This window comes from Leucopleurus acutus, assembly GCF_964270905.1.
Source record: "Leucopleurus acutus genome assembly, chromosome: 1".
Classification (NCBI taxonomy): Eukaryota; Metazoa; Chordata; class Mammalia; order Artiodactyla; family Delphinidae; genus Leucopleurus; species Leucopleurus acutus.
The window spans coordinates 26,737,927-26,758,815 of NC_139142.1; the positions used below are offsets into that span (position 1 = coordinate 26,737,927).

A 20,889-nucleotide genomic window follows, 5' to 3' on the forward strand; every position below is an offset into this window, starting at 1 on the left:
GACAATCATTTCATGCTGTATGTAAATCAAATCATTATGCTGTATACCTCAAACTTATACAATGCTGTATGTCAATTATATCTCAACAAAACTGGTAGGAAAAAAAGAGATGTATGACTCTCCCTAATATGACACATGAGGAAACTGAGCTCAGACCAGTCAAGTTGCTTGTCCAAAGTCACCTGCCCAGGAAGTGCACAGCTAAGATTCGAATCCAGAGGTGGGATTTGAAACCTGTGCTCCCTCTACTCCCACACACAGGAATACTAACACAGGATGGGGCTGCATCTGTGGGAAAGACCAACAGCCTCTGAAGGACGCCCTTCCCTCCTGGGTCCTCAAAGCAGCTGCTGAGGGCAGAGGAGCTTCATCCCTCCTCCCCCTGCTCCCCACATCCAGTCCCTCCCCCTCTGCAGAACCCAACTCCATGGACACCCATCTCCCTCACTGACCCCACAAGCTCATCTTTCCCATATTCGTTTACATATAGCTTCTTCTTAAACCACTAGCCTGTCTACAAAACTGTAGTCTCAGCCAGAGATAAAGGGACCTGACCATCCAGTTTCCAGCCTCCAAACCAAACAGGACAAATCTGGGAGGCTCAGGGAAAAGGGAACTGGCACCAAAGTGACCAGATGACAGAGCTCTCTCGCCCTTTCTCTGCCTAAGTAGTAGAGCAGGGAGAAGACTGTCCCATGCTGACTGCAGGATGCAGACATCGTGTGACACTAGGAACTGGTGGCAGCAGGATTCTGCAGTGTCCTCCCCAGTCCTTTCACTGTATTTTCACCATATTTTCTAGTTCACCTGAATCATCTGGCTGCCCACATCCCCGCCCAGGCAACATTCCAATCTCTCCCTTCTCCTGCTACACAGCAAGCCCAGAAAAGGGGATGCTGCTGTATCCTGGTTCGGGAGTGGCCAGTACTCACTACCCAAAGCAAACAACTGACATATGGCAAAGACAAGGCAGCAGCCCAGCTTCACCAGCAGTAATTAAGCCCAGCTGGGCTCCTCGTCGTGTCCAGCCAGGCAGCCACATCCCCAGGGTTGGCCTTTGACAAAGGCAGACAGAGAGAGCCCTGGTCTGACCAGAGCCTCACAGAAGCGGATCTGTGTGGCAGAGAACAGGTCTGCCACTGTCTGTTGCCTCCAGACACTGGGAACTTTGGAGGCTTTGACAAAGCAGCCCAGAATGTTGATCTGCCCCAGAGCAGGACAACCCTGGCCTGGCAGCTGCCCTACTGGCCAGCACTAATTGAGTGCCCAGTGCATGCGGAGCACAGGAAAGACACAAGTTGGGCCTCTGTTTCCAGAGCATTTTCCCCAAGGCTGGCTACTGAATTGAGGCATCCGGGTTGATTTTTTATTTTTTTTTAACATCTTTATTGGCGTATAATCGCTTTACAATGGTGTGCTAGTTTCTGCTTTGTAACAAAGTGAATCAGTTATACATATACATATGTTCCCATATCTCTTACCTCTTGCATCTCCCTCCCTCCCTATCCCACCCCTCTAGGTGGTCACAAACCACCGAGCTGATCTCCCTGTGCTATGTGGCTGCTTCCCACTAGCTATCTATTTTACGTTTGGTAGTGTATATATGTCCATGCCACTCTCTCACTTTGTCACAGCTTACCCTTCCCCCCCCCATACCCTCAAGTCCATTCTCTAGTAGGTCTGTGTCTTTATTCCCGTCTTACCCCTAGGTTCTTCATGACCTTTTTTTTTTTCCTTAGATTCCATATATATGTGTTAGCATACGGTATTTGTTTTTCTCTTTCTGACTTACTTCACTCTGTATGACTGACTCTAGGTCCATCCACCTTACTACAAATATCTAAATTTCGTTTCTTTTTATGGCTGAGTAATATTCCATTGTATATATGTGCCACATCTTCTTTATCCATTCATCTGTCGATGGACACTTAGGTTGCTTCCATGTCCTGGCTATTGTAAATAGAGCTGCAATGAACATTTTGGTACATGACTGTTTTTGAATTATGGTTTTCTCAGGGTGTATGCCCAGTAGTGGGATTGCTGGGTCGTATGGTAGTTCTATTTTTAGTTTTTTTTATAAACGCAGATTCCCCTACTGAATTGGCATCCATGAGGGTAGGGCCCAGGAATCTGTATTTTTAGTAAGCGTCCTGGATTAGCCTGACATCCACTAAAATCTTCGTGGCTCTTAGGAATGCACTGGGCAATCAGGACTAAAGCATGTCGTAATACTTACCAATGAAGTGGAAGCAATTGCAAGATGACACACTGTAAATTGTTGGAAGCACAGAGCACCTTGGTTAACCCCATGCGGTCCACGAGGGAGCTATGGGAACAGGGCAGAGGAACCACCTCCTCGTCCCCACTCCGTGGAGTTTCCACAAACTGTCCGACTGTTGATGCTTTTCCACATTTATTTTCTCCTTCCTCTGCTTCTTCCACAAGCTACTTGGGGGATGGAACTCTGACAGGCCTCATGTCCCCTATCTCCAATCTTCCTATGATCCCCACAGGGCAGGCATTGCTTCCCTCATTTTATAAATGGGGAAACTGAGGCTCAGAGAAGATATATTTGAACTCCCCGCTTGACCACTCAGACCCCCAGCTGCCACACCCACATCTTTGGAGCCGTGTTGCTAATGAATATGTCATTTCAAGACAGGGGTCCCCGATTCAGTCCAAGAGGAACAGTCACTTACTTGTAGGTTTTGGTCCTATCCAGCCAGAGGCCTGAGATCATAGCCCCAAGCATTCCTGCAATGACGATGGTCAGGCCGATTCTTCCAGCATTCAGTTCTTCGCCCTGGGGAAACCACAGCCCCAGTGACTGCTCAGTGATGGGACAAGATATCTGACAGGGCGCAGTCAGCAGAAGGCAAAGGGGCAAAGGCAAGTAACTCCGGCTTCATTAGAGCCAATTCTCAGAAAGTATCAGGACAAGATGGCCTGTAAGAAGCTGCCAGTGGAGAGAGAATCCTAGAATAATTGCTCCTCCCAACATAATATAACCCTGGATGTGTGTGCATGATACTGGATGCTGGGGTGAACCAAATTCTGTCCTTAGAAACCACTTTTAGATGGATTTTTAAAAATGTAATCCTTATAGCAAACCTTTACCATTATTCCCATTTCACAGATGGAAAAACTGAATTATGTATATCGAAACATTCCATACTTAGGTTTTTTCAGTTATCACTGTTGAAGAGATAGGAAGATAATAATTATATATTTTTGAGCGTTTATTCAAAGCCAGACACCATGCTGATGATTTTATATCATCATCTCATTTAATTCTCCTAATTCCCCACCAGAAGGTTAATCAATATTCTCCATTTTACAGATGAAGACACTGAGGCACAGTGAAAATAACCTACTAGCCCAAGGTCATGAGGCCTTTATTAAGAGCAGAGGCAGGATTTGAACTCAGACCTGTCAACCTCCAACACTGGAACGCTCAGCCACAGTGGCTCACCCCTCCCACAAGCGTGAGAGCCTTAACCTTTCAAAAGAGGGCTGGACCCGGGATCCCGACTCCTGGTTACTCAATGTTCCATTCCCAGTATCCAGCCCTCGCTGGTTCTGGAAACATTTAAAACATGCTTTCTGCTGGGTAAATAAAACGTTAAAATTAAACCTTGCCCACATTTCACAACTTAATTTATTTCATATGTGATTCTACTGTATATATGTTTACCTACTGTGTTGCCAGGCACCATGCTATGCGCTTTACATATATAAACCTTATTATTTACTTTCTAACCCTAAAATCAATCTTTCAGTAAGTAATTAGGCTTCCCTTACAGAAAAGAGAATGAGAGCTCAAAGACACTAACCAGCTTATTACACAGCTGCGGGCCACCGGAGCTGGGGCTGAGACCCAGGGCCGCCTTCCTCCAAATCTCAGGAGCACACACCGTACCACGCTGCCACCCCAGCTCCTGCCCAGACAGACTAGAAACCTCCTTCTCTCAGGGCCCAGCAAGCTGAGGGAACACCCTTACCGGGTAGTGCAAGATCACCATGCGATTCAGCAGAGTGGACAAGGCATAGAAAGCACCAGCATTCAGACCTGAAGGAGGGAGGGAGAAACACAGCATTAGGGTCATTCTCCTGTTGGGGTCATTGCTGGCTTCTCCCCACAGTGGTGAGGGAGGTCAGAAATCCTCATCCTTGTTGCCACTGGAGGTAATGTTTCAAAGAAGAAATACTCCAAAACAACCAAAACTAACCATTTGAACCTCTTCTTAGCCACACACCACTGCCCTCTCATCCCTTTATCCCTGTCCTGGAAACACAGGCTCCAGAAAGTATTACTCCCAGGTCAGAGCCATCTACATTCCTCTTAAGCGCTGACCTGACCTAAGGGGCCAGCAGAAGTACTGGACCCCTTCCACCTCCTCCTGATGACCTGTCCCCCCTCACCAGAATGCTCCAGACCTCTGACCCCTGACAACACTCCCTCTGCAGGTAGATTCTCACCTCTTTCCACATCCCTCCAACTTTTTCCTCAGATTCAACATCACACAAAATCTTATATTCAAAACCATAAAAGACCCTAAAGAGCATTTAGTTGACTCTCCTAATTTATCGATTCATCCAAGAAACAAATGGAGCACCTAGCATATACTGTAAGAATCTGTGTCCTTAGAAGATGAGGTTGTTTGTCAAAAGCCGTACAGTGACTTAGTGACTAAGATGAGACTGAAACTGATCCAGAGGATAAGGGCCTTCTGCCTTCCCTTCATAATGATGGTGGTGATGGTGGTGATGTTGGTGGTGATGGTGCTGGTGGTAGTGGTGCTGGTGGTGGTGATGGTGCTGGTGGTAGTGGTGATGGTGGTGATGATGGTGATGGTGGTGATGATGGTAGTGATGGTGGTAGTGGTGATGGTGGTGATGGTGGTAGTGATGGTGGTAGTGGTGATGGTGGTGGTGATGGTGCTGGTGGTAGTGGTGATGGTGGTGATGATGGTGATGGTGGTAGTGGTGATGGTGGTGATGATGGTAGTGATGGTGGTAGTGGTGATGATGGTGATGGTGGTAGTGGTGATGGTGGTGATGATGGTAGTGATGGTGGTAGTGGTGGTGGTGGTGGTGATGGCAGTAGCATACACTCATGTACTAGGCACCTTACAATCTAAACACCTTACGATCCTCATAACAATCGTAGAAAGTACCTAATATTCTCATTCCCATTTTGCAGGTAAGAAAAATGCACACAGATTTTAAAAACAAATACAGAGGTCACTCTGGAAGGCCCACCAGGAGTCTTTTTAATTTTAACTAATTTTGAGGCTCACACAACTACCACTGGCACACCTGGCATTAGGTCCACTTAGCAGCATGTAAGAGAGGACACAGTTCATAGACAGGGCAGCCGCAGGAGCTCCTCTTCACTGGAGCCAGTCCACAGAACCCCAGTCCATAGAGCCATTCAGAAGCTATTCTCTTTTGCCCCCGAGGTGACAGCTCAGTGCAGAGAAAGGTGGGCATGGCACCCAACCCTGGCTTAACCCCTCCCAGGAGCCACTATTGCTGACTCATCCACAGGCATAGCTACCAGGATCTCCATAAAGGACAGGCCAGTGGAAAGGGTCACTGTGCTCAGAGAAGCACAAAGAATGGTTTCCCAACAGGGGTAAGAAGATCACCCAGTCCACCTGCAGTCATTTATATCACAATAGGTCTTTCTTATCAGAAGCAATGTTGCCTAAATGCAGTTGACTTACTCCCTTTGTCAGGTTCCCAGGGGAATGAGGTACAAAGTTAAGTGAAGGTCAAATTCTCCTGCAAAATGGGGAAGGGAGTTTGGTTTGCCCTTCCCACCATCACACGGGTAGTAAGAGGCAGGGTTCGATTCAAACCCAGACTATGGACTCCAGGTCCTCCATCTTAAACCGTTGATTTCATATCCTTACAGATCTGATCCTCAGTGATTTCCCCAGCTCAGGTTACTGGCAATTTCGTGCCCCAGCCTCTCCCAGCAGGTCACCTCAGGGATGCAACAAGGTTGAGCTCAATGCCACCTGCTGAGGGGCACAGGGCCAACAGTCAGTCGGCAAACCCAGAAGTGTGACCAGATGTGACTGCAACTGCCACACTCATGGTCAGGAGGACTCTGAGACTCTCGGCAACTTCTCACCCAACAAGCATACCGGCCGCACCTTCATACCACACACCCAGCCACTTGGAAATTCCATTCCTGGGTCAAGAGAGCCCACAAGGAGTCACATTCCTGAACTGCGGGCGGGTGTGGGGAAGAAGCGTGCAGGGAGGAGGATGAACTCAGCCCCCTTCCTGCCCCTCAGCCCAACAGGGCCAGGGGCCAGGGCATACACGAGGCCAAGCTCAGCTTGTGCCCACCTGGAATGAACAAGGAGGGCAGAATCCTCAGGAAACTGCGAAATTATCCAGGAGGACTGGGCGAAAAAACACCCCACGTCAAACACCAGCACTTTCCTGACCCTGAAAAATGTGGAGAGAAACAGTCCTGATCAGGCTAACCCAGGCTATTGAGGCTGAGCAGCTCTGAGGCTTAAAGGTTTAGAGAAATCACTTCCAGATCAGCCTCCCTGGCAGCTTGTTAGAAATGCAAATCCTGACCCCACCCAGACCTCCTGCTGTAGACACTGGGAGTGGGGCTCCTCAGGCAATGTGTTTGAACAAGCCCTCCAGGTAATTCTGATAAGGCTCAAAGTTTGAGACCTACTGGCTCTGCTAGACTAGTTTGGTTTACCAATCACCATCCCCTGCTCCCAGCCAGACAGGAGACGGAATCAGGGCTAAGGTAGGGAGGATGTGGAGGGGGCAGGGGTTCATCCTGGAAGGCTACCATTCTTTCCAATTCTTTCTACAGTCCAACCTTAAAGGAATTAGAAATTCTGACTCTCTCTCTTGAATCTAGATGTCCCTCCCATATTGCCAAAGGTTGCCAGACACAGTTAAATGGCACAAGTCCACTCCACTGCCCAAACCAAAGGGTCCAGTGTCCACACTGAAGGGCAGGAATGACATGTGTGCTCTGCCCTGTGCATAAGTACCTCTTACAGGAATGCAGGTGACTGTGTTATATTCGGGTGTGATTATCCCCAACAAGGTGAGCCTGCCAGGTGAGGAAATGTGATGGCCCCTGAAAGGCCTGGTCACCCCTGATATCAGCCACCTGGGAGAAGTGCAGGTCACTGAGGGGGTGAGCTTTAGGAAGGCACAAGGGACTGACTTGTCATCACTCTGAGTTTCTCTCCTGTGTCAAGACTAAGTTTTTTCAAAGGGTGGTGGCATTTAGAAACCACTGGCATTAGAAAGCCTCAGAGTCTAAAAATGCAGATTCCTGGGCCGCACCCTGGACCAACTCAATCTGATTCCCCTGGATTGGGGCTAGGAATCCGCATTCTAACAACAACACAACAAAAGCCCTTGGCATTTCTTAAACTTGGGGATAAATGGCCTTGGGCATAGGAAGATCACAGACCAGGCCCAGGCCCTCAGAGGCTGGGGTTAACATGGAGGCAGCTGGGATGGGAAGGGGCTTCAGGAGAATCACCCATAGCACACCTACTCTAGAGGTTCTCAACCCTGCTGCGAACCAGAATCTCCAGGAATGCTTGTGAAAAGCAGATTCCCAGGCCCGGACCAGACTATCTGAATTTGACTTTCCAGAAGAGAGGCAGGAATCGAGGCACACACCACCCAGCACCCCAGGGGACTCTATCATCAGGCCAGCGTGGGAAACGCTGATCCCAGATCCCATCTCTGGGTTCTGGTTACTCTGTGTTCATTTCCCTTTTGTCCTTCCTGAACTTGTAGAAAACCCTCTTTTTAAAGGGCCAGCCTGACCTCGGCAAAAGCTCCAGGGAATCCCAGAAGGACCTTACACCCACCCTGAAGCCAGCATCTTGAAGGGGCACAAAGCCCCTGCCCAGGCCCAGGTCGGGCGGTGTAAAGCCCTTGAGAGCCCCAAGGAAAGGTGTCCTCAGGACACATGTTGAGGCTCTGAATTCAGACGCCCAACACTGCACAGATTCTTCAGAAGCATAGCTGGAGGCAAGGCTGGGGGATGACAGGGAAGAGCAATCCCTTGGAGGACACTGTCCAGAAGAGGAGCCTTTCACCAGTCTGTTTACCAGGGCAGTCGTGAGCCATCAATGCAAAGACGTTAGGGAAGCCATGTGAAAGCAAGGCCTGGAGATCCGAGGGGGAGCCAAAGAAAGGTTCTTACTTCACCCCACCCCACGCCCACGGCTGACGCTCACCACAAGACCTGCCCAGCCCCAGGCTCTGGTGGACCCATGGGGAATCTGCTTCCAGCCCTGTGTCTTCCTGCGGTGACAGGGAGGGTATTTTGCTAGAGGAGGTGGTAGTTTCTCATTCCTGTGATATTTCAGCAACATCAAGCACAAACCCAGCCTCTGCACCTCCTTCTCTCTAAACTGGGCTGCTAGATTTAGTAAAAAGCAAAAACAGCACACCCAATTAAATTTGAATTTCAGCGTAAGAATGCTTCAAATAGTTGTGGGACATGTTTATACTAAAAAAGAATTTGTTGTGGATCTGAAATTCCAACTTAGCCGGATGGCCCTTAATTTTTGTCTGAAACCTACCTCTAAGAGTGTGGCCAGAAGCCCGTGGGGAAAAGGCAGCCGCACTGGAATTCCTCCAAAGCCTTTACTGTACCACCGCACCTTAGCTCGGGGCAGCTGACTCAGCAGCTTGGAGAAGCACTTGGAAAGTCACTACCAGTACAATACTGGACAACCCACCGGCTGCACGAGAGCTACTCCCTACGTGTCGAAATCTACTTCATTCAAAAAACAAAAAGACTGTAGGAAATGGTCAAGTTTCCCAACACAACAGCATTATGGCTGCACGCAGTGTTTTGATTCACAATTACTTTAAAAGCTTTCATTTCCATCCAGGGAACTCCAGTGGGAAGCAAATGTTATTACTCTTTTCTGAGGGGTGGTTCTTAGAGAGACACACGATGAGCACAGGATAGGTGAAGGTGGTACACTCAGTAATTAGCAGAGCTGACACTAAAACTTAGACCTTATATTCCTTACGTACCAACTCTGAACTCACTGGTCCCCCAGCCAAGGCTCTTACTCCAAAACATGTCCACCCAAATCCAGAAAATACATCCATGAAACACTATCAACTGCTTGATTCCCAACTACATGCTCTTAAGTGTTTATAATTCAGAGGAAAATAGGAACATCATATGTACTATGTAATGTACATATGCACTATATGGTTATATGTGTGTATATATAAACTGTGAACCATTTCCCTCTTCAAAGCTCAACCTGAAACTGCATGGAAGGTGGGAGGCATTCTGGGAGGTCTCAAAGGACTTAGTTGAATTTATAGAGGGTTTTTTTGATTGTGTGTGCATTTTTAATCTGGAGCAAAGATAGTGGGAGAAGAAAGCAGGGATTCTCAGGTGGACTGAGTGCCTTTACATGACCTGTAACCCTCAGAGAGATGCACTACGGATGAAACCTCACCATCCCCAAGTCCCAAAGATGGCCGGTCAGTGTAGGTAGGTCCTGCTTCTAAACCCCAGAACTACAGACCCTCATCTCAGAAGAAAGGCCATTGGTCTGAGGACTGAATCTGAGGAAGGACATACACCACTTCCACCCCTGCTAGACAGACCCAGAGGCTACTCAGTTGAGTGAGGTTGAAAACAGACCCCTGGCTCTGTCTCCAAGAGGCTCCTTTCTGCACAGGAAGGCAAAATGGTGTGGTGGTTAGGAAGACAGGCTTTGATCTCAGACAGACAGAAGTTTATATCTAAGCTCTATTGCTTGCTAGCTGTCTAATTACGGACGAGGAGCTCAATCAGAGCCTCAGTTTTTTTAGGTATAAAATGGAGCAGTTGAACACCTAATTCATGGGTTTCTTTTGAAGATTAAATGAGATAATGTATGCACTTCACATGGTGCCTGACACACAGTAAAGGCTCAATAACACGTTTTCCCAAATCTGTGATTCAGCCTAAGAATCATTTCCTTGTAGGCAAAGATCCCTGTCACCAAGTCCAACTCTCTACCACAAAAATAAGGCTTGTGGTTCTCTGACTATAATGAAATGTGTACAAACAACCAGATTAGTTTAACTCCTCAGGAGTTAAACTGGGATCACCTCAGGCCTTTGAGAAAAATGTTAATAAATTCTATCTACACACAACATAGTCAAATGCTTCCGGAGGCTCAGAAGTGGACTGTTTTTCTGAGGGCAATTTACTTCCACCTGTTTCTCTCTACTCTGCTTCTGGGACTCCTGTTAGGCATGTGTTGGTGTGCTTGCTGGTTGCCCACAGGTCTACGAGGATCTGCTCATTTTTCTTCTTTCTTTTTTCTTTCTGTTCCCCAGACAGGATAATTGCATTTGACCTACCTTCAAGTTAACTGATTCTTTTTTCTGCCAGCTCAAATCTAGTGTTGAGCCTTCTAGTGAGTTTTTCATTTCAGTTATTGTATTTTCAACTCTAGAATTTATATTTGGTTCTTTTTGATTTGTCTTTCTTGATATTCTCTATTTGGTGAGACATCATTCTCTACTTTTCTTTCATTCTTTACACACTGGTTTCCTTTAGTTCTTGAATATATTTATAACAGCTGAGCTACTTTCTTTTTCTGTTACATCCAACGTCTGGGCTTCCTCAGGAACAGTTTTCTAACTGTGTATGGGCCCTGCTTTCCTGTTTCTTTGCATGTCTCATTTTTTTTGTTGTGAAACTGGACATTTTAAATATAATGTCAACTCTAGAAATGAGATTCTCCTCCTTCCCCAGGATTTGTTACTGTGGCTGCTGCTTGTTCACTGACTTTCCTGGACTCATTTTGTAAAGTCTGTGCTCTTTGTCATGTGCAGCCACTGAGGTTTCTGCTCCACTAGCTTAGTTTTGAACTAAGGATTAGACAGATTTCCTTAAATACTTTAAGCCCACAAGTGTCCCACCTTTGCTGAGGACCTCTATGTGTGCGTTGGGACTCGCCTGTGATGCTCCAGCAGGGTGGTGACAACTCTGCCTTAGCCTTCACCTTCTGCTTACACAGAGCCTCCAGTTCGGCCAGAGGTGAGACTTCAGGGCTTTCTCAGGTCTTTCCTGGGCATGTGCACAACTCTGCATGTGCATGTGGATTTCTAGATTCCTAAGAATATGTCAGAGCTTTCCAAAGCCCCCTGGACATCTCATTCTCCAGATTTTCCTTTCAAGACCTTTGGTCAGCCTCTTGCTTACCCCAACCGGTATTGCCACCTCAGGCAGCTGTGATGTTAAACAGTGATCGCTTTCAACAAATGCCCTGGAAATAGCGTTTTCCCACTGAGAAAGCTCTGAGTCAGGTCAAATATAGGCAAATCCTCTGAATGGGGCCTTTGCAGGGAACCGCCACAGAAGTCAAATAGTGACCTAGGGATGGGACTTCTGGGGGAGCTCCAAACTTGTTTGGCCCCCTCCAGTGGCTGTGAGGCTGCTGGTTTTCAAGGCTACCACAGAGCCTGGAAGAGGGGATCGGAATAGGACAAGTTAAAACACAAAGCTTGCGACTTTACTGTTATTCAGATATTTGTCTTGAATAGATGCTCACTGGATTGTTTCAAGCCTTTGGTTAAGAACCCTGAAACAACTGATTTTGATAACGTCTGCCGGTGGTGTTCTTGTTTTCATGGAGGAACAGATGATGCAAGGTCCTCACTCCACCATTCCAGCAGTGCTAACCCATTTATTCCCTGTGTTATCACTTAACCAAATAGATTAAGGAAGAGTGTCCAGAACCAAAGGATTAACACCACCCTGCCAGACTGAAGACCATATAAGCAACCAGCCGTACAAGATGGAAGGAAAAGGAGTTGCTTTGCCCCTAAAGCATGGCCCAGAGCTGAGCCACAGCGACCAGGAGCAACACTGTTCCTGGTACATTTTGTTCTTATTTCTTGCTATCATGGGTCAGTGACCTGACCCTGCCATAAACAGCGTCCAGAACCGAAGACCGCGGCCTCTGGAATAAGGCCATTGCCCCGTTATTGCCACCATCACCACTCTCGTTCACAGAAGATGTTTATTAAGCACTCATCTGCCCTAGAATTCCAAGGTAAGCCTCAAACGCCCCGTTGTCAGGTGCCATAAGGTTTATGGTGGTCAAAGGTTGATGCACTCGAGATGTTTAACTCTAGGGAAAAGTGAAAGTTCTTAGAGGCATGGAATGCTGAGTCTGGAAGGGAACCCAAAGATCATCAGGTTTCACTATCCAGCTATAGCCTGATATTCCCCACAATATCCCCACTAAGTGGTTGGCTCCACCTACACTTGAATACCTCTCAGTGATGAGCAACCCATAGTATCTTTAGCTGGCCATCCTAAGTATTGGAAACTTTCTTTGTTTTGTGAATGAGTGCAGAGACATACTCAGAACTGAGAAGCTGTTCTGAGAGAGGGAGGAATGGAGACCAGAGGCCTTGGAGACTAACGTGGGTACCTGGGGCTATTCCAGATGAGAGGTCACCTAATCTGTGCCTATGCCTGAAAACCAGGTGTGCCTCTCTACTGTGGATGATACCACCTCTTATCTAATGCCTCCGCAGATAAACACTTTAATTCAGGTGAAGGGCATTGATAAGCCTAAAGTGAAGCCCTGGTACAAGTCAAGGAAGGAGCATAGGCAATCACGGATCGGGAGTGTAGGCTTTGGAGTCTGACAAATCTGTACTTGAATCCTGGCTCTGCCCTTTGAAAACTGTGTGTTCTTGAGCTATTACCTAATCTCTCTGAGTTTGTTTCCTCATCTGTTAAATGGGGAAAATTATACTATTTACCTCTCACCGGTGTGGTGAGAGTTAAATAAAATAATATATAAAACGTCTTGGCACGTAGTAAATGCTAGTATTGTTGTAAGATACAGTTTGCGAGCCTAGAGAAAACCTGAGGTTATAGCCAACTGGGGTTTCACTGAGAATAAGTCACGTCAACCAATCTCACTTCTTTTCTTCTTCCGGTTACTGAGCGTGATATACACGCTTGATTTTAATCAAACAAACTGGAGGGTTAAATGGTCAGGGGTAAGCTGGATAGCAGCAGAGCTGGGTGGATCTGTAAAGACACCTTTAATGGAATGCCCTGAGGTTCTGTCCTTGCCCCTGTCTAGGACAACATTCTCATTAAACGTTAGAATGAAGATGCAGCAAACACCTTGCTGGAAAGGCAAGCCAATACACCAGCATAAATATTGAAATTTATCTTACCAAAGCCAAGAAAGCGAAATGAAAGAGGGATGTTGTCGTGCATTCAGGTAAAGAAGGAGCAATGTTCCAAGATGAAGGATTGGCTGGGGAGTGATCATGTCACAAGACTCATATAAATACCCATCCACCCGCTCACTCAATCACTCATTTAATAACTCTTGGAGTATCTACTCCACGTTGGCCACTGCTGAGGAATTATAAAGATAAAAAGACATAAATTCCTACTCCCAGGGAGTGGGAAATTCCTACTCCCAGTTTAGTGGGAAAAGATAAAGATAAAAAGATATCTTTATAGATATCTTTATCTATAAAGATAAAAAGACATAAATTCCTACTCCCAGTTTAGTGGGAAAACAGACCTGGAAATGATCTTTTTTTTTTTTTTTAATGCTAAGTGTTAAGATGTACCAGGAACAGCACAATAAAAGAGGAAAGGTCGCCTAATACTGCTTTACAGCAGTCGTACTGAGATGAGACTCGGAGGATCGGCAGGCGTTTTGCCAGATAACTTGATAGGGGAAGGAATGGTTGTCTAGGTAACCCAACATCGAAGGCCCTGAGACAGAGCTGTCTCTTCTGGTTGACCCTAAACGACGACTTTACATATACATTTGGGATTTGGAAACAGTAAGATGCACAGACACATCAGGCCTCTTGTCTCACACTCCCAGTTCCATTACACTCCTGGACACATCTGTATCTTACCATAGGTGATGATAAGCAGCACAAAGTTGAGGTTTTTGAAGAGTCGGACGATGGAACTTAAGTATGAAGCATCAGGGGACGCCAAGGCATAGCTTAGGGATTGGGCCCTGCTGGGGGGATGTTTAGGCTTCTCCTTGAATACTGAAAGGAAAGAAACAGAGAGATCACTGCAAATCCCTATGGTCCCACCCTGCAGAGCTGATACATGGACGACAGCTGACTCCCTCATCTGAGAAGGAACTAAGACTCCAAAAGGAAATATTAATTCTTCAATTAAATCCTTTATAGTCTCCTCTCTTGAAGCTGCATCTCACTGTCTGTGGCTCCGTGACTGTGCCTTCGATTATTTTTTCTTAATGGCCTTTGGACGGCTGCAATCACTGGGCTTCCCAGGCAGTATTCAAGGATCAAGGAGCCGAGTAACAACCGGGGAATAACATACGGCAGAGCACTGAAGAAATTCAGTAGTAACACGGAGATAGGAGGGAAGTGAGAGCTGCGGCTCTGGGATTAGTGAGCCCAGTTAAGGACTCAGCACCAGAGCTCCCCCCAGGGGGGAAGGGACTGTGATGCCCATGCTGAGCACACAGCCTGGCACATGCTGCCAATAAACATTCCCCGAATAAGGGAAAGGATCTTCTTCTATTGGAAAGACCCGGAGTCCGTCCCTAGTTTCTCCAAGTCTGAATCAGACATGTGCCCCACGAGAAACCAGAGGATTAACACATGCTCCTGTAGGTGTGACCACTCTGATAGGAAGGACTGGGGAGGGACAGTGGGAAAACCATTTGCTTTATGTTCTATTTTCAGTACAACTGGTACAATCCATTTGACTGCATTGATGGCGGTTCAGTTCTCTGGGTGCCAAATCAGTTTAACCAGCTGTTTGGCTAAATTGGTCCCCCAATTGGGTCCAAGTAAAGAAGCACCTTGGTGTGTCCCCAGCCCCCATGAGAACACCTCTGAAAGGTCAGGAAACTGCCTCCAGCTGGAGGAAGCTCTGCAAATGAGGTTTAGTCTCTTGAAGATCAAAGGTCTCCCCCCTCCATCCAGATAACCCTCCAGCCCTGACTTCACAGCCCTTCTCCGGAAACAGTCCTGGGTAACTTCCCACCACTGCGTACTTCTCAACCATTGTCTTGCCTGTTCACCTCCCCTTCTATCAGGGGAAAGAAATCAAGGCAAGAGGTTTTTTTTAATCTCGGCAACAGCAGCTGTCTGCTCAAGGATTTGGCAACCACAAACCACAGTTTGGATAAGATTTTTCAGTTCTTTATTCAATGAGCAACCGTCTGTGCTTACTAGTAAAACGCAAAGTGTAGACATGGCCTACCTCCAGGATCTCTGCAAAGAACCAGGCCCTCATCTGCTACAAACACAAGAATTTGGAGCTGAGCACATTACAATTTGAAACTTCAAGTCTGGCCAAGATGGTTCTTTCCTGTTCTCAACCACAGCTTCAAGGCTTCTCACCTTCCCAGGAACACCAAGTTCTCCATCCAAGAGATCCTGTGAGCTTTGAAAAGCCATCAGGCAGCCCTTCCTCAGCTTGGACCCCGGGGAGGAAATGACACAGTGAGAATAGCTGGATGACATACATGATTATAAAACTGTTTGACTCTGGAGTTGAGGCCAGCAGGAAGGAATGACACCTTTAACGTGTGAGGTGGAACTTTCAGATATTAGGAAGACAGCTGGTTAACTTTTAAAGACAAATGACTCACTGAAAATGAAAACCTCTACTGAATTTATCACAGCCCATGTGATAGCACTCAGAAGAGAAAAAAGGATATAAATGAACCAAATACCTCAATGATTAAATATACATATATATACATACATAGAATATTAATAATATTAATAATTATTAATTCTCTGGGGCTGGTGGCTGGGATTAACAGGTACAAGGCTAAGTTAATGGTCATTCTTTTCTTTATGCTTTTTTGTATTTTCTAGATTTTTTCCATAATGAGCGTACCTTATACACATTTTAAAAAAGCATTTTAAAATGTGGGCCCCAGGCATTCCCAGGTGAATGTATGAGAGCATTAGTGTTTGTGGGTCAGTCCTATTTTGTTTTCTTGTGTTCCAGAAATTTAGGGTATGGAGTTAGACAAGCTTAGGCTGGAATCCAGCCTCTGCCACTCACTGTCTAATCTTGAATAATTCCCTTATCTCCTCGTAAGTCACTGTTTCCTCTTGGTTAAGTGAGACTGATGCTGGTACCTCCCCTATAGGGCTGGTACCTCCCCTATAGGGCCATTGAGGAGTCAGTGAGATCAGGCACACTCAGCACAGGGCCTGTGACATCATAAGTGCTCACCAGGGCTTCATCAAGGGGATCAGCAGGCTGCCCATTCATTCTAATGAGGTCATACTGGGGAACTGGTTAATTACAACTAACCTTTACTGAACAGCTAACAAAGTACACAGGACCAGCTAGCGCTGAATGGGCAGCAACTACTCAGGCTAAAACATTTGAAGACCATTGGAAGCCTGGCTTCCAGTTTCTATAGATATGTTTTATAGATTACATGGGACCTAGAATGCTGCTCTAGGGCCACAATCACAAGGTCCTCACCCAAGTCAGCAGGACCTCCCTGCCTCCCCAACCCCCATGAGCCTATTAATGACCTTACCGATGATGACAAGGATGAAAAGCAGAGTGGCCACACCTGCTATTATGTAGAACATGATGCTGATGTGGTAGGCAAGCTTGTCCTGGTCTTTGATGTTGGGTACCAAGACAGGAGGGACCAAGAACCCAATGGCAATTCCAAGCTATAGAAGACAGAGACAATCAATCGTTGTATCAATGGCCCAGAGGTGACAGCACACATTTAAGAGCCTCCTAATTAGAAACATAATCCCCAACTTCCAGTCCTTCTTAAACCTCAAACAGGGATTGTTTCCCCCCTCAAGACATCAGAGATCTTTCTTTTGATTGACAGCTCAACTCACACACCCTTGACCACCCTCACTACCACAGTCTGTGAAAACGATTATAGTTGGGGTTCTCAATGCTGACAGGCTTTTCTCTAGCTACAAACTAATGAAGAATGGTCGCTATACTCCCATCTCTATGGTAGAGTAAAACAATGCTGGTTCTGCGCCATTTAAATTCTTGATTTCACTGTATCTGTTCACCCGGAGCTGAGAGACCAGCTGAGGGAAAAATTCTACACCCTACAACCCCAAGAACTTGCATTCAGTGAGAGACAGAAGCCTAACGTCGCTACCACATTTACAAACACAGAAGCTTAAGTTCATTGTGTAAGTTAACTTTGTAATTTATAAAGCATCTGTGGTGTGAAGTCACACAACTGCATAAATTTGTACACACAGGACACGGGCACATGCAAAGTGGCTATAAATACATATACAAACACAACACAACAAACTGAAACATCTTATATCTGCGTTGCAGTTCAAACTCCAGTGACCTGAGATAACATGCCTTGGGTGTTTCTGAGGGCAGAAATGCCTTGATTCAGGAGTGACTAGCTGTGATAGAACTCCCCAAACCCTTCTGCCACACAAAATACCAAGGTGGAAATTTGAAAATAGTGTGAGAACACACGAAATACCCAGGTCCAAACTGTAAGAGTGAGAGAAGCTAAGTAAGTCTTTTGTGTTAAGGTCCCATGTTTCCTTTATTGAACTTGAAAGCAACTGCAGGTAGAGAAGCAATTTGCTTTCAGGCCAACACGATTCATCAGCTGCCAATGTGCTGATCATTGTTATTGGTTTTCCAGCCTGTCAATCATAGCCACTCAGGGTGGTCACTAGTGATTCTCAGCTCTGAAATACTCTCAAAAGTCATCATCAATAGGCTCGGTGCAGGGTTGTTCCAATGTACACTGTATACAATCAACAAATCAAACTGATCTTTAAAGCATCTACTATTTGAGGAGATTGGTTCAAGATGGCCGAGTAGAAGGACGTGTGCTCACTCCCTCTTGCCGAGAGCACAGGAATCACAACTAACTGCTGAACAATCATCAACAGGAAGACAATGGAACTCACAAGAAAAGATACCCCACATGCAAAGACAAAGGAGAAGTTACAGTGAGACGGTAGGAGGGGCACAATCACAATAAAATTAAATCCCATAACCGCTGGGTGGGCGACTCACAAACTGGAGAACACTTATACCACAGAAGTCCACCCACTGGAGTGAAGGTTCTGAGCCCCACGTCAGGCTTCCCAACATGGTGGTCTGGCAACAGGAGGAGGATTTCCGGAATCAGACTTTAAAGGCTAGTGGGATTTGATTGCAGGACTTCGACAGGACTGGCAGAAACAGAGACTCCACTCCTGGAGGGTACACACTAAGTCGTGTGTGCATAAGGACCCAGGGGAAAGGAGCAGTGACCCCACAGGAGACTGAAACAGACCTATCTGCTAGTGTTGGAGGGTCTCCTGCAGAGGCAGGGGGCAGCTGTGGCTCACCACAGGGACAAGGACACTGGCAACAGAAATTCTGGGAAGTACCCCTTGGCATGAGCCATCCCGGAGTCCCTCATTCACCCCACCAAAGAGCCTGGAGGCTCCAGGGCTGGGTCGCCTCAGGCCAAACAACCAACAGGAAGGGAACTCAGCCCCACTCATCAGCAGACAAGCAGATTAAACTATTACTGAGCCCTGCCCACCAGAGCAACACCCAGCTCTAAGCACCACCAGTCCCTCCCATCAGGAAGCATGCACAAGCCTCTTAGATAGCCTAATCCACCAGAGGGCAGACAGCAGAAGCAAGAAAAACTACAATCCTGCAGCCTGTAGAACAAAAACCACATTCACAGAAAGATACACAAAATAAAAAGGCAGAGAGGACTATGTACCAGATGAAGGAACAAGATAAAACCCCAGAAAAACAACTAAATGAAGTGGAGACAGGCAACCTTCCAGAAAAAAGAATTCAAAATAATGATAGTGAAGATGATCCAGGACCTAGGAAAAAGAATGGAGGCAAAGATCAAGAAGATGCAAGAAATGTTCCACAAACACCTAGAGGAATTAAAGAACAAACAAACAGAGATGATAATACTATAACTGAAATGAAGAATACACTAGAAGGAATCCATAGCAGAATAATTGAGACAGAAGAACAGATAAGTGACCTGGAAGACAGAATGGTGGAATTCACTGCCACAGTACAGAATTTTAAAAAAAGAGTGAAAAGAAATGAAGACAGCCTAAGAGACCTCTGGGACAACATTAAACACACCAACATTCGCATTGGAGAGGTACCAGAAAGAGAAGAGAGAGAGAAAGGAACCGAGAAAATATTTGAAGAGATTATACTCGAAAACTTCCCTAACGTGGGAAAGAAAATAGTCACCCAAGTCCAGGAAGCGCAGAGAGTCCCAGGCCAGATAAACTCAAGGAGAAACATGCCGAAACACATAGTAATCAAATTGACAAAAATTAAAGACAAAGAAAAATTATTAAAAGCAATAAGGGAAAAATGACAACATACAAGGGAACTCCCATAGGGTTAACAGCGGATTTCTCACCAGAAACTCTAAAAGCCAGAAGGGAGTGGCACCATATATTTAAAGCAATGAAATGGAAGACCTACAAACAAGATTACTCTACCGGCAAGGATCTCATTCAGATTCCATGGAGAAATCAAAAGCTTTATAGACAAGCAAAAGCTAAGAGAATTCAGCACCACCAAATCAGCTCTACAACAAATGCTAAAGGAACTTCTCTAACTAGAAAACACACGAAAGCGGACCTACAAAAACAAACCCAAAACTATTAAGAAAAAGGTAACAGGAACAAACATATCGATAATTACGTTAAATGTGAATGGATTAAATGCTCCAGCCAAAAGACACAGATTCACTGAATGGATACAAAACAAGACCCATACACACGCTGTCTACAAGAGACCCACTTCCAACCTAGGGACACATACAGACTGAAAGTGAGGGGATGCAAAAAGATATTCCATGCAAATGGAAATCAAAAGAAAGCTGGAGTAGCAATACTCATATCAGATAAAATAGACTTTAAGTTAAAGAATGTTACAAGAGACAAGGAAGGACACTACACAATGATCAAGGGATCAATCCAAGAAGAAGATATAACAATTATAAATATATATGCACCCAACATAGGAGCACCTCAATACATAAGGCAAATGCTAACAGCTATAAAAGAGGAAATCGACAGTAACACAATAATAGTGGGGGACTTTAACACCTCACTTACACCAATGGACAGATAATCCAGACAGAAAATTAATAAGGAAACACAAGCTTTAAACACAATAGACCAGATAGATTTAACTGATATTTATAGGGGATTCCATCCCAAAACAGCAGATTACACTTTCTTCTCAAGTGCACATGGAACATTCTCCAGGATAGATCACATCTTGGGTCACAAATCAAGCCTCGGTAAATTTAAGAAAATTGATATCATATCAAGCATCTTTTCTGAACAAAACGCTATGAGATTAGAAAACAATTGCAGGGAAAAAAGCGTAAAAAACACAAACACATGGAGGCTAAATAATATGTTACTAAATAACCAAGAGATCACTGAAGAAATCAAAGAGGAAATCAAAAATACCTAGAGACAAATTACAATGAAAACACGACAATTCAAAACCTATGGGATGCAGCAAACAGCAGTTCTAAGAGGGAAGTTTATAACAATATAAGCCTACCTCAAGAAATAAGAAAATATCTCAAATAAACAATCTAACCTACACCTAAAGGAACTAGAGAAAGAAGAACAAACAAAACCCAAAGTTAGTAGAAGGAAAGAAATCATGAAGATCAGAGCAGAAATAAATGGAATAGAGACAAAGAAAACAATAGCAAAGATCAATAAAACTAAAAGCTGGTTCTTTGAGAAGATAAACAAAATTGATAAACCTTCAGCCAGACTCATCAAGAAAATGAGAGAGAGGACTCAAATCAATAA

General features: G+C 45.5%; 1 protein-coding gene across 2 annotated transcripts in view; it reads right to left on the bottom strand.

Moving 5' to 3' along the window:
• The window catches only part of FLVCR2 (FLVCR choline and putative heme transporter 2), a 62,738-nt gene that overhangs the window by 15,584 nt on the left and 26,265 nt on the right, over window positions 1-20,889 (bottom strand). The window contains exons 2-6 of one of the 2 annotated variants that reach the window (XM_082847831.1): window positions 16,590-16,731; window positions 15,424-15,498; window positions 13,951-14,091; window positions 4,002-4,069; window positions 2,700-2,803 (exon numbers count right to left, since the gene is read on the bottom strand). In XM_082847831.1, coding sequence (XP_082703957.1) covers window positions 2,700-2,803; window positions 4,002-4,069; window positions 13,951-14,091; window positions 15,424-15,498; window positions 16,590-16,731 — 530 coding nt within the window. The remainder of the gene's footprint in view (window positions 1-2,699; window positions 2,804-4,001; window positions 4,070-13,950; window positions 14,092-15,423; window positions 15,499-16,589; window positions 16,732-20,889) is intronic. The other variant, XM_082847832.1, reaches the window with a different exon arrangement.